At 44.2% G+C, this 12,975-nt stretch overlaps 2 protein-coding genes and 2 long non-coding RNA genes across 4 annotated transcripts; all 4 read right to left on the bottom strand.

Annotated features, from left to right (window-relative positions):
- Positions 1 to 800: 800 nt before the first annotated feature.
- On the bottom strand, positions 801 to 5,634 carry LOC103654486 (formin-like protein 5). Its single transcript, XM_023302395.2, has 6 exons — positions 4,611 to 5,634; positions 3,567 to 3,681; positions 3,310 to 3,481; positions 3,027 to 3,223; positions 1,455 to 1,589; positions 801 to 1,198 (listed from the first exon to the last, which is right to left on the bottom strand). The coding sequence occupies exons 1-5, from the start codon at positions 5,624 to 5,626 to the stop codon at positions 1,458 to 1,460; spliced, it is 1,632 nt and encodes a 543-aa protein (XP_023158163.2). The 5' UTR covers positions 5,627 to 5,634; the 3' UTR covers positions 801 to 1,198; positions 1,455 to 1,457.
- Positions 5,635 to 5,987: 353 nt separating this feature from the next.
- Positions 5,988 to 7,151, bottom strand: LOC103655853 (tubulin beta-1 chain). Its single transcript, XM_020552809.2, has 2 exons — positions 6,893 to 7,151; positions 5,988 to 6,385 (listed from the first exon to the last, which is right to left on the bottom strand). The coding sequence occupies exons 1-2, from the start codon at positions 7,116 to 7,118 to the stop codon at positions 5,988 to 5,990; spliced, it is 624 nt and encodes a 207-aa protein (XP_020408398.1). The 5' UTR covers positions 7,119 to 7,151.
- Positions 7,152 to 8,541: 1,390 nt separating this feature from the next.
- On the bottom strand, positions 8,542 to 9,295 carry LOC109945614 (uncharacterized). The gene is made up of 3 exons (XR_002268872.3): positions 9,247 to 9,295; positions 9,057 to 9,156; positions 8,542 to 8,879 (listed from the first exon to the last, which is right to left on the bottom strand). It is a non-coding gene; the product is annotated as an uncharacterized lncRNA (long non-coding RNA).
- Positions 9,296 to 9,637: 342 nt separating this feature from the next.
- On the bottom strand, positions 9,638 to 10,465 carry LOC103655852 (uncharacterized). Its single transcript, XR_002268873.1, has 3 exons — positions 10,382 to 10,465; positions 9,848 to 9,921; positions 9,638 to 9,743 (listed from the first exon to the last, which is right to left on the bottom strand). It is a non-coding gene; the product is annotated as an uncharacterized lncRNA (long non-coding RNA).
- Positions 10,466 to 12,975: the final 2,510 nt, after the last annotated feature.

The following is a 12,975-nucleotide window of genomic DNA, read 5'->3' as shown; positions in this document are numbered from 1 at the left end:
CTTCGACCTGGGCGTCAAGTGGTCTCTAGGTCGGTCGAAACAGCACTTTGTTGCTCTTGCTTGGTCAGTCAGTCCGTGGGGTTTTTTTTCAGCATGGCCCTGAACCATTTGCTCTGCAGAGTGGAAGGGGAAGAAGCTGCCCTGGGACCTCGACTGCAACGTCTCCACCACCCACGTCTACCGCGGCCTCCTGCTCATCAGGTACCTTCTGCTAGCTGCTTTCGCATGCTTGCACGTGCAGCAAAAGAACGACCGGCTAAATAACCGCCTTGTCTCCCCGTCGCCGTCGCACCGCACGCAGCCAAGTGAACAAGACCTGCGTGCCGCTGCTCCAGAGGATTCTTGGGATCATGCAGCAGGCAAGCAAGCACACGATGCGATCAATGGCAAACAGATAGCGAAACAAGGTCTAAAACAGTTTGAGATTCCTTTATCTTTTGCGACTGCAGAACCTGGACGCGGTAGTCCTGGCCGTCGTGCACAAGGTGCTGCCAGAAGGCACCCTCGACGAGAAGCAGAGGAGCACGATGGTTTTCTGCGCCGTCATCGGCCTCCTCGTCATGCTGCTGTTCTACGCATTGCTCAAGAACTTGTAGCTTCGTCGTCGCCGTCGCCACCAGCAGCACCACCAGGAGGGCAAGGAGCAAGTATCTAGCCTTGTACAGTAGGCAGGATCTTGTAAACGGCCTGCATCATGCAGGAACAGAAAAAAGCAGTAGCTAGCTGTTCCTTTCGTAAACAGCTGCTGCCGCATACGATGCACACACAATGATGATACATGCAGGGGTTCAGGAAAAGGATGAGTAAGGATAACGATCTAAACTGTATTAAGGTTAGGTATCACCTAACACAGCAACATTTCGAGGTACAGATGTCTCGAGTCAACTTAGGGCACTAGCAATGCAAGAGAGTCTTACCAGAAAACGCACGCGCCTACGGTATACGGCTGCCGAATTTACATCAGCTCTCGCTGTCCTTTTTAGTTTAACGCCGCATCATTCCAAGTCACGTAGACTACTATGTCTGACTAGATAGTATGCAACACAACTGCCATTTCCTTTTCCCTTACTACTGTAAATCAGTCTTCACCAATATGGAGGATACAAATACAACACTTAATTTGAGCAGATCCCTTGTCCTTTCATCAGCGCCTACTACCCAGGATGTTAGCCCAGCCGAGTCCAGAAAATCGTATCGCCTGCAGCCAACAAGCCAAACAGTCGCATCTGGCACAGCTGAGTGAGGTCAGAAATCTACAGATTGAATAGAACAACTAAATTCGGTTAGGCCGAAACTTTGCAGTACCAATTTGACTGCGGTCGGTCGACTCCTTTTACTATTGCGGCAGATTTAACAGAGGGCAAAGCAGGGCCAAAAGGCAGACGACTGAAATTCTCCAACAAGCGCGACTAGGAAGGGAAACGTATTTGCCAAGAGAAAGTCCGGTAACTAACCAGTCAGATATTGGTAGATTGCGTGTAAAGGTGGTCTGAAAGCAACTCCGAGACACCATGAGCGGTAAGACTTTCACGTCCAAAGAGTTGTTTAAGCTTCGAGTCACACAGTATCACCGTAGGATTCTCTGGATCCTGAAACATAACAAGAGAAGAAAACCAATCAGACTACCAACCTGTTTGCACTTATGCAGACACCAGATGGTTATACAAGGATCTGTAATATGTTTTTTTTTACAGAAAATGTACCCCCAAAAATAATTAACTAATGAAGCAAACCAGCAAATATGAGCAGAGGCAACTCACATGACAAAGACAAAACAAAAGGAAAATAGAAGAATGCATTACACTCGCCATAGACCAAAAGCAAATTTCTGCAGTACGGTAGCCAATAACATAAGTCACCTATTGCTTATTTTCAGATTTATCATTGAATAAGTAAAGAAAATGGGCCCTTTCTCTTCGTCTCAGATCGATGGATCTTCTCGATTGGAAGATCTCCCATATGGATAATACACATTCCAGTTGACCGAGCCTAATGCTAATTGTTTTGTTCCGAAGCAAAGATATCCGCGGAGGCCGGTTCGTTCGTCCTATTCCGGTTCCTTTGGGGGATGGATCCTAAAGAATTCACCTATCCCAATAACAAAGAAACCTGACTTAAATGATCCTGTATTAAGAGCAAAATTAGCTAAAGGGATGGGACATAATTATTATGGGGAACCCGCGTGGCCCAACGATCTTTTATACATTTTTCCAGTAGTAATTCTAGGTACTATTGCGTGTAATGTAGGTTTAGCGGTTCTAGAGCCGTCAATGATTGGTGAACCGGCGGATCCGTTTGCAACTCCTCCAAAAATGCTAGGTGGCAGAATCATTACTAGTCAATTAAGTATGAAAAAAGCCAAAGGAAAAGATGGGCTTATATGGAACATGCTTTGCTTATGCTTCACTCTTGTCATAGGTCAAAAGGGTAGGCAAAAAAAAACAACTTGCAGATGCAAGCAATCTGCAAAAAAATAATAACAATCCTCATATATCGCCATGATGTTAATATTGAAAAGCACACTGGCCCAATTTAATAGTTCAAGTTCGAAAATTGAACCACATGTGAAATATGTACACTCAGCAACACATAGCTACAAACAACCACTGTATGCATCTAGTTCATCAACCAACAACAACCTTGCCACCAACCAAACTCAAATCTGATAGAAAATAGAAAGCAAAAGATCTACCAAGAAAAAAAAAGATATTGACCAAGCAGGGTTGTCCAACAGTCCAACTAACAAAAAATGACATGAATTAGACATGTTTTCATATATGACATCAGTTTAAAGCACAGCGAATGCAGTTAAGAGTTACCAATATTGATGCATTTACATTTTCATTCGAAAACAGGTATTCTGGTACTATTAAACATAACATAGATAGAGATTCCCTTTGACCTTCTATAGTTTCCCAAGGTTGGAAAAAAAAATACTTGCAAAGCATTATAATAATTTAATATTGGACCCAACATTTCAAAAAAGAACAGTAGCACATAGCAGTTCTGATAGAAATCATCCAAACCTCTAAATCATTGCTTTTAATGTGATCCCAGACACGCTTAACAGCCTCAGAATGGACCATTTCTCTTTCTCCGGTACCAAAAAAGGTAGCAAGCGCATCAGAAACCATAAGGGGAAGTTGGTTAACATCAGTTTCAACTGAAGAAATTGGTTCATCACCCTGTGGCTTCAATTTCTTTGCTTCTGGTTTCGAATCATCTGGTACAATTTGGACCACATGTTCAGTAAAGAAGATAGTATTTTTCTGCAAAACAAAGATATTGTGCATCAGGAGAAACACCTACTTTTACTCTCCAGAGGACGTATATGCTTGGACAGAAGCTTATTCATCTGGAACATGTCCGTGCTATCAGTCTCAAAAACTAATCGGAGCTCATCATTGCATATAATCTTTCTCTTATTGTTAGGATCCTGCAAATTGTTCCTGCGAATGTATGCCCAAAGCTGCTTAACAATCTGCATTGATTGATAGTGTCAGGTTTCCTGCCATGATGTAAACATATAGACAAGGCATTAGAAAGATGTGCTAGAAAGACTGGACCTCAGTTCTAGCCATGGCTGGTTCACCAACGATAGCTTGCAGCTCTGGAGACACACCACAGACTTTGTTTAACCCTCCAGGACCACCTTTTCGTTTTGCTCCAACACTAGCACTGCTACATTGCCACAACAAGAACACTGAGTTCAGTGAACAGGCTGAACACCAGCAAATGACAGCCAACGCTGACAACTTAGAACATGGGACATATCCATGTCTTGTTCCAGGAGAGTGAAGTGAGTGTCGAGATCTATATCAGAAACAATGTCACATGCAGACAATTTGATGTTTGCAGAATAGTAGTACAGATTTTTTAGTACATACAAAGTGCGATAGATTCCTTTCAAGTGAATCCACATAGCAAACAAATACCTTTCAAGTTCCAGCTAGTTTAGTACCTAAATGTGGGGCCCACTCTGCAAGTCAAATTGGCAGTGATGGAAGTTTCTTCGTTTGAAGCCGGTTGCTTGAAAAGCAAACATTTTGATGGGGTTGAGGGAATCCATTTCCTACGTTAATGGCCTCAGGGGAATTTAATTCTGCATGAATGGTTGACATGACTACGGGAGCATTCAAAGGTTTTCACAGGTACACTAGAAAGACGACCGCCTCCCCTAAGCTTGGAGCCACGGGCATTAAATGTCTAATACAAGTAGAAATGGCGCCTCAAATTCCTCAAATGAATCAACTGGAGCCATTGAAAAGAAGTTCCTTGCCTTCTATTTCACCTAACCCCACTAATCATATCCTCATAGATATTTCTGTCCGCCAGAAACAATCAAGCCCAAATACATGCCACTACAAACCGTGTGACCACCAAAAAAACATGTAAGCTCTTCCGGTTCATCCCACCTCAAATCAACAAACAAAATCTGGAAAGGGCAAATCTTTCGATCCTAGAGCTTTAGGAGCTTTGCTTCGCGTAGACGCTACTCTACCTAACTAAATCTAACTGCACGAGCACCCGCATCTAGCACCTAAGTGGATGCTCGAAACCCTAACTCGAAAGGGGTAACGAAGATGAACTAAAGAGTGCAGGAGTGTCACCTGTTCTTCTTGGAGGCTGCCGGCGCCGGCGCCGGTGGCGGCTCCGGCGCACGGGGACTCTCCCCCGGAGTCGGTGCCGCTGCAGCTGCAACTCTCGCCGCGGCGGCCAGTTGCTGCTGCTGGTGCTGTAGCTGGACGAGCCTCTGCAGCTGCGCCTGGTCGGCCTGCGGCAAGGGCTGGTGCCCGTAGCGGTACGACGCGGGGATGTCAAACGGCGAAGGGGACGCGCCGGCGCGTTGCTGCTGCTGCTGGTGCTGATACTGCTGCGGGGCGGACAGGAAGTACTGCATCTGGTGCTGGTGCTGCTGCGGGAAGAAGTGGGGAACGGCTGGAGAAGGGGCGGGGGCCGACGACGCGGCGGCGGTAGAGAAGTGCATCTGCTGTGGAGGAGTCTCGGCGCGGGGCCCGCCGGCGGCGGCAGCGGTTGCGGGGTCGAAGGGATCCTTACGCGAACCCGTGGGGTCCGGCGCCGGCGCGGCCGCGGGGCCGAGGAGCGCGACGAGGACGCTGCGGATGAGCTGCGCCTTGGGGGAGAGGTCAACGCCGAGCTGCGCCCCGAGCTGGCGCACCACGGCATCCGCCGATATCCCGGTGCCACCCTGCGCAGCGGTGTGCTGGACGAGGGACTCCACGTACTGGGCCAGCTCCTGGTCGGACAACATCGGACTGGCTCGGGGAGGTGGCGTTTCCTCCCTCGTCAGTGGTGGCGGCGGCGGTGGTGCGGCGCCTCCACGCCCTTTTGAAAATTGAAACTGGTAGGGGGTGATGGGGGATATCCCTCGCTGCGGAGGTGCGTTTGGGTTTCGTGGAGTGGTGGGCGGGGCTCGCGGTGGTTCGGGCGCCTTCACGCTGGTTTTGTGGTTTCCGCTGCGACTCCCGGTCCGTGTGCGCGTTGGTGTGGGTAGGGGGAGGGACCGTGGGGGGGAGGGGTCGAAGGATGAATCCCGGATGATGGGGACGAAGGGGTGAAACCTATGTATGGGCAATGAAAAATTATATGCCACGGAATAGTTCATCTGTATTCCTACATAGAAAATTTTCTTGTACGAATCCCAGGAACGCTTGCGAAGAATTTCTTTTCCTAGTTCCCATCGTCTATCTTTCGTGTTTAAATTATAATTAGAACATATATTATTTGTTATTAATATAAATCATTGTTACTTATACACATTGTCAGAATTAAGAAATTACTAGGAATGTGCACGTGCGATGCCACGGAATACAAATTGTGACCCTCTAATGGACTTAGGGCCCTGCCGACGAGCGACGTGAGTACAATAGTGACGGTAAAATCTGTGATTAAACATAAATACAGAACGGTATAAATATGTCTACCCAACTCAAATAATTTCTAAAGAGTAAATATATAATGCTTAATCATAAGCTGGACTTGACGTTGTTGGGGATCCACTCCACAAAGTAGGACGAGTTCTTGTTCTGGACATTAATCATTTGCTCATCAACCTCCTTAGTGCTCATCTTGCCACGGAACATGGCAGAGGCTGTGAGACAGCGACCATGGCGTGGGTCAGCAACACACATCATGTTCTTGGCATCCCACATCTGCTGGGTTAGCTCAGAGACGGTGAGCGCACGGTACTGCTGCGAGCCACGCAAGGTGAGTGGCGCAAAGCCGATCATGAAGAAGTAGAGCCGAGGGAACGAGATCAGGTTGACTACAAGCTTGTGCAGGTCAGAGTTCAGTTGTCCTAGGAAGCAGAGGCAGCAAGTGACACCACTCATCGTTGCACTGATCAAGTGGTTCAAGTCTCCAACTGTCCAGAAACAAACTGTCAAAAGTATTCAAAAATTTCAAAAATACTAAATGACAACATGATTTCTGTAAACACTAAGAAGCAAATTCATTGTTTGAAATCTAGTACAGATCAAATGCCAGCTTGTTTTTTTTATTTCGGCAGCAAGTGACACCGCTCATCGTTGCAATGATCAAGTGGTTCAAGTCTCCAACTATTCAGAAACAAACTGTCAGAAGTATTCAAGAATTTTAAAACACTAAATGACAACATGATTTATGTAAACACTAAGAAGCGAAATCATTGATTGAAATCTGGTACAGATCAAATGCCAGCTTGTTTTTTTATTTCGGTAGCTTTGTGTATATAATCTGCTAACAATACGAATAAATAAAAGCTCAATGAAATTATTGAGCAAAAATATATTGTGGCAAAGCCATCATAGGAATATAAATCTTCTGACAATGCATATCGCAAAGAACACATTTTGAAAACAAGAAAATTAAACTTGAGCTTAAATCAACTTACAGCTAGGGGTCGTCAGCTTCAGAGTTCGGAAGCAAATGTCATAAAGTGCTTCGTTGTCAAGAACCATGCATTCATCAGCGTTCTCAACCAGCCGATGGACAGACATGGTTGCATTGTATGGCTCAACAACAGTGTCTGACACCTTGGGCGAGGGAAAGACAGAAAATGTCAGCATCATCCGATCAGGGTACTCCTCTCCGATCTTTGAAATGAGAAGCATGCCCATTCCAGATCCAGTGCCTCCTCCAAGGGAATGACAGACTTGGAAGCCTGATTACAGCAAGTTAAGAAAATTAGTGAGACTAAGGACACCTGAATGTTACCATCATAGTAAACTCGTGCACAAACAAAATAGAGACAACCTAGATGTGTTCTCTCACAAAAGAGTAGGGCAATGTGTGGTCCAATATCACATAATAAAATACCTATTGAGGGTGTCAATCACATATCCCTCATGACACTTTTGATGTCTTTCAGATATGAAATCAATCAAACAACATACATGGGTCAGACTATAAACAATGTGTAGAAAACCTAATCCTTGTCGATGCAGTCCATTTGTCACAAAATATACTTATCACTACTCACTCCACAGGAGTTTCGGCGAACAGCTAGTGTGCGCCCACGTTGCTAAGGCAAATGACCTGATCGTAATCAATCAATCCAGTGCTTTCATCCAATCTGTAAGGCATTGTCTCAAAAAATATTGAAGTTGCAGATATCTTCTTAGTGTCAGTATGCAAACAGTAGGTAGAACTTTTGAGCTATAGGAGTATCTAGAGCATCATATCTGAATGTTACTAAGAATTTATGGGAAAATGTCACTCATTTGCAGATAGTACGTATGCATTACATAATCAAGCATGCAGGCAGAACTTAATTTTGCATAGCAGGTGCCAGTGCAATAATGGAACAGCCATAAAGAAATCCAAACCAACCACGGAGACAGAAAGGAAATAAAGGCAACAGAGAAGGAAACATCCATGATTGTGTGCAGCATCAAAATAAAAATAGTTGGAGGTACAAGGAAACTCCAGACCCATGTACCTGGTAACCATGAGAAAGATGTCCACCGTGAGGAAGATCCAAAGCCATGATCCTTTCATGTGGCCTCAAGAGTGCAGTGTATACATGGAAGTTGGCGGGCGAACCGGATAGAGGTTGCACATTATTCGCTGTAGAGGTTGAAAATTGGTCATGAGTTAAGAATATTTTGGTGAAAAGGCAGCTAACATTATGAGAGAAATATGGTCAGAAACAAAAGATAAATATTGAAAAACATATATAATAATGTAGAAGAGTGGACACACATTATATGTAGGTAAGATGGGTAAGTTGTTTAGTCTGTGATGGAACAATTCCTACATATGCAGAAGTTAATTCTCTCAACTGATCCTATGTAATCTGAACTCCTTGCAAACTTTGTAACATTTCTAAATTGCTACAAACTGTTCTTAATCTCTCATAGGTAAAATAGAGTGTTTTCCATCATTGCCTTCTCTAATTCACATTATCCAAACCAGGAAAGGAGAAAAGTACTACAGCTTTAGTGTAGTAAAAGATTGACTGCGAAGAGATATGTTCACAAAAAAGGAACATACGACATGGCAACATAATAGATATTGCTGCTAGACTATACAAGATTTTACCTCCCCACTTCGTCGGGTCCAAACGGAAAGCCTCCAAAGCACGTTTCTGACACAAGGATTCTGCCATATCAATAAACCTGCGACCAAGAACACAAAAGCACAAGCCCCTCAAGGGTACAACTCTAGGAGCATCAGAGGACAGATTCAATGTCAACTGGAGCTCATACTTATGGCCAGGAAACTACATCACCTACTCAGTTTCCACAGGATTGCATTCCGCAGGTAACCCACATGACTCAATTCTTCGGTGCACAGCTGGCCAAGTGAGCCTTGAAATTCTCCAACTCTGCAAGAACTTCATCCTCTGGGCGGTAGATCAAATCACTCATGCGCCAAATCTGCACAGACAAAACAGTAAGAATACAAGACATTTATATAGAAGATTTAGTGACTCCAATTAACTATGAAAATACAGATTGATATTTGTGTTATAAAATCATTTGTTTGCAATATTGCAAGAAAGGACAGTCAAAACAAAAAGACAGTCAAAAAATATTGCAAGAAATAGGTGGTACCTGCAGTGTTCCACCTCCACCAGTGCTCTCGCCATCATCAGAGACACTGACAATTGTCCAAGGATCTGACGAATTCTAGTGGAAGTCTACAATCTTATCCCTGCAAGATGTACAATATGAATTATGAAATGCATGGTAGACATAGAAGCATGTATGCTAAGGGTTAGTTTTTGCATCTGAGAAAACAAACCTATGACCAGCATGCTGAAAGAAAAGCTCGGCTGGGACATTAGATTTTTTCTTCTTCCCCACATGCCATTACAAACACTTCTATTAGTTAGGCCTAAGAAATAATGAGAAATCACAAGCAATTGAACCCAATCATCTTCACCGATGTTGTGCATGGTTCCTTCAGAAAATACAAGATAGTTCAGTGTATGAGTGGTTACCTTCTCATGATCCCACACGTTTAAGAAACCATCTTCTGCAGAACTTCCAAAAACAGATGCTCTATCAGGTGACCACTGAAATCCAAAAGAGAGAATTATGGCCAAAAAAAGGTAAAAAAAACAGCATAGAAAGCAGCCACATCCACATAAAGAGAAAATAACAGCAAAAATATTATCCTGAATTGCCTGAACACAAAGAACAGCAGTTTTATGGCCTTCAAATTTGTGAATTGGAGAACCAGCTCCTCCTGAACCCAGATTTCGACGATCCCACATTCGGACAGAGTTATCGGCAGACCTGAAATATCAATTGAAACATTCATTACTTGAACGTATAAGGAACTGATAGAGATCAAATTTGTTTCAACGATTATGCTGAATCGAGCCTTAATGCCATCATACCCAGTTAAGATATAGTTAACATCAAGGGGATTCCAATCAACACAATGAACATCTCCACTATGAGCTTTCTCAACCTGGAAATAAATAATAAATAACTTTTAACATCATAGTCCATGCTGCATTTACAAACTCCATATCCTGAAAAAGAAAATTCTAAACGTACACCACATTAGGAAATAAATATAATATCACCCTGTTTGGAACAAGTAAAAAACTGAACAAAATACTTTCGACCAATAAATCAGTCAGGATCGATTTCCCAACACATTATATCAGTTAAGTTAATGAAAATGAACAGTCATTCGAGAAATAAAATTAGAAACACAATTATCATGCATCAAGTAAAGTATCTCAGGCCAATTTGACTAAATAAATAGCTCCATGTGATTGCAATGGTCTCATTAAAAACCAACAGCCCATCACCTCTTTGAGTGAAGTTATATTATTACAAAAGAAGCCGCATTGCATTCATGGACTCAATTTTGGCCAAAAACATATTTTATCCAATTAGATATAGAACAAGAGAACTGTCACATTAACAGCTGGGGCAGTGCCAGTTCGAGCATCCCACAGAATAAGATAAGCATCATCACCCACACTACAAAACTCCTGTGCACTTCATCCCCAAATAAAAAAACAATATAGGGTATTAATATAAATAAAAATGTGGGACTTCATAACGAGAAGATGGGCTTTAAGAATTCAGAACATTATAGTGTTTGGTGTGAGTTATTGGGGGGTGAGGACGCAAAATATTTGGTTCTGACTCGGGCATTTGTGAACTTGTACAGAGGTCCAAAAGCTAATGAGAACTGTGTTTGTCACCATATACAGGATCTTCAGACAATAAAATAACTATGCTTGTTGAATAATAACTATGGTCGTCGAAAATTTAGTGCATATTTGTGAAGATGTGGATACTACAACATCAAAAAAATAAATAATTAAAAGCCACTCTTTATGCAATAGAGTAAGTTTTGTACCAAAGGATAAGTTACGATATCTTCAAAGAGAGGCATTACAACTATTTAAAAGTTGCACATATGCTAGGGATAATAAAGTTTGACAATGTGGTGGGTATTCTTTCCCAAGGTATAGAGGAGAAAACAAATCAGACTTCATAACCACTTAACAGGAAACAAAACGGAACACTCCATTCTAGATTACTTGAAATTGCTACAACTCTACTTGACAAACTTTATAATGGAGTATCTAAATAATTAGTTACTGACAATGAAACTGATGAAGAACATAAACAAAAAATGGAACAAACAGATATGCTTACCTGAATAAGGATTATTATCAAAAAGAGAGGACCAGATCAAGATAGTACCTAAACGAGCTTACCTAGTAGAATCTAGTAGTTGAATCCGAAACTCAGGGTGAGAAGGCTAATTGACGTGCTATTCAGCAACCCAAAGAGTATCATTGTTTGTCCATCAATCATCTTGGGCTAAAAAATGCAAGCGCTATGTCACATCCCACATGAAGGGTGCAGAAGGCCACCGTCAGATGTTAGCTTGTTAATGTTGTAGCTACATAGGTTCATAAACAAGACAAGTCAACATCCTGCTCTAAGCAGCTATACTTGATGCTTTGTTATTCAAGGTGCATTGATGCATGGGAAAAACAAAGTATGTTGTACTAACCAAACGGAAAACCAAGCGTGCAGATGAGAGCTTTGTTGCAGATGACAATAGCAACAAAGAGTGCAAGTGACCTAATCACACCGAGCTGGAAACCAGCTAACATCTTGACCAACTGGTGTTTCTCTGCTTGTCTGTCCGTATCCAAATATGAAAAGAGTATAGTTTTCCATGGTGACCAGAATAATCATGTTGCCACCATGAAGACAAGGATACTTGAACAGGAAAGAACCGTGTAATAAGTAGACCTGACCAAGTACCAAATGCTTGAGCGCCGACGAGTAGGCCAAGAAGTCAAACTTGGTGCCCGTCAGATTTGCTACAGCTGTAACCAAGTTCAAGCTACTAAAGAAACACCCACTCTAATAAAAACCATCAGATTTGCCATTATATTGCATGATCACATCCTTTTCTCTGCCAGTATAAAGCTCCTAGCTTGTATATGTATTTCAGGGTTGTGCTTACAGTTCTTGCCCCCACAAACCAAACCACAACAATTATATATATGCAAGAAAAATTTCTCAAAAAATTGATGGGTACGATGAAGATTAGCTAGCCAAGAAGGCTGGTGCCGACCGCTAATGCTTTCCCGTCTCCATGGCAAGGGAGACCGACCACTAATTTACTTGAGGCGGCTGCGACGCGTCTTCTCCCCTAACTCAGACGAACCATCCTCCTGGCCCGAGTAGAAGGCGTCGGTGGCCCCACCCCCGTGGATGACAAAGTGTCCCAAACAATGGGGTGCTGCTACCGGTGACACAGTTCTCGTTGCACAGGATCTCCCTTCTCAGCACCTGCTCTAGCTCGAACTTGAAATCATGCAGCAGCACGTCAGTGGGGCCAAGCAGGGTAGAGGTGCTCTAGGCATACTCCAAGGAGGTCAACCGTCGTCTCCTCGAGCTCAACAAGATCTGGTCCGCCGCTGTGGTGGCGCCCATCAAGGGGAGCGCACAGAAGTCACCCACGGAGGAAGATGCCACTGCGGAGGGAACAGACGAACAACTCCACGTCCTCGCGCGGATGGAGGGGGATTGTGTGGGAGGTCAGCGCGACGACCACGGTGTCGGGTAGAGAAAGGGGAAGGACAGGAGCGGGATGCGAGATGGAGGGGATTGTGGGGGAGGCGAGCGCGGCGGGCACAGTGTCGAGGAGAGAAAGGTAGCAGGAGGCGAGCGCAGAGGACACGATGTCGGGGAGAGAAAAATACGGGAGCGAGCGCTCGAGCTGATGGAAGGAACAGGCGAGGAGGAGGACCACGGTCGAGTTTGCTCGGCGGTGATCACGGGAGAATGGGGCGATGTCGCAGCGAGTGGAGGGGAGGGTCGAGGGGCGCGGTAGTGACGGGAGCGGGGGCAAGGCATACCCGGCTGTGGTCGAGGGGCGCGGTAGTGACGGGAGCGGGGGCGACCACGATCTCCTCGTCCTCCTCCGGCATTTTCTCCGGCGCGGCGGCCTCCCCAGCAGCGCACACGGGGCCGCCGA

This window comes from Zea mays, chromosome 4, assembly GCF_902167145.1.
Source record: "Zea mays cultivar B73 chromosome 4, Zm-B73-REFERENCE-NAM-5.0, whole genome shotgun sequence".
In the NCBI taxonomy this organism is placed as follows: domain Eukaryota; kingdom Viridiplantae; phylum Streptophyta; class Magnoliopsida; order Poales; family Poaceae; genus Zea; species Zea mays.
Note: the sequence above shows the minus strand (reverse complement) of the source record. Positions and strands in the feature narration are given on the sequence as shown.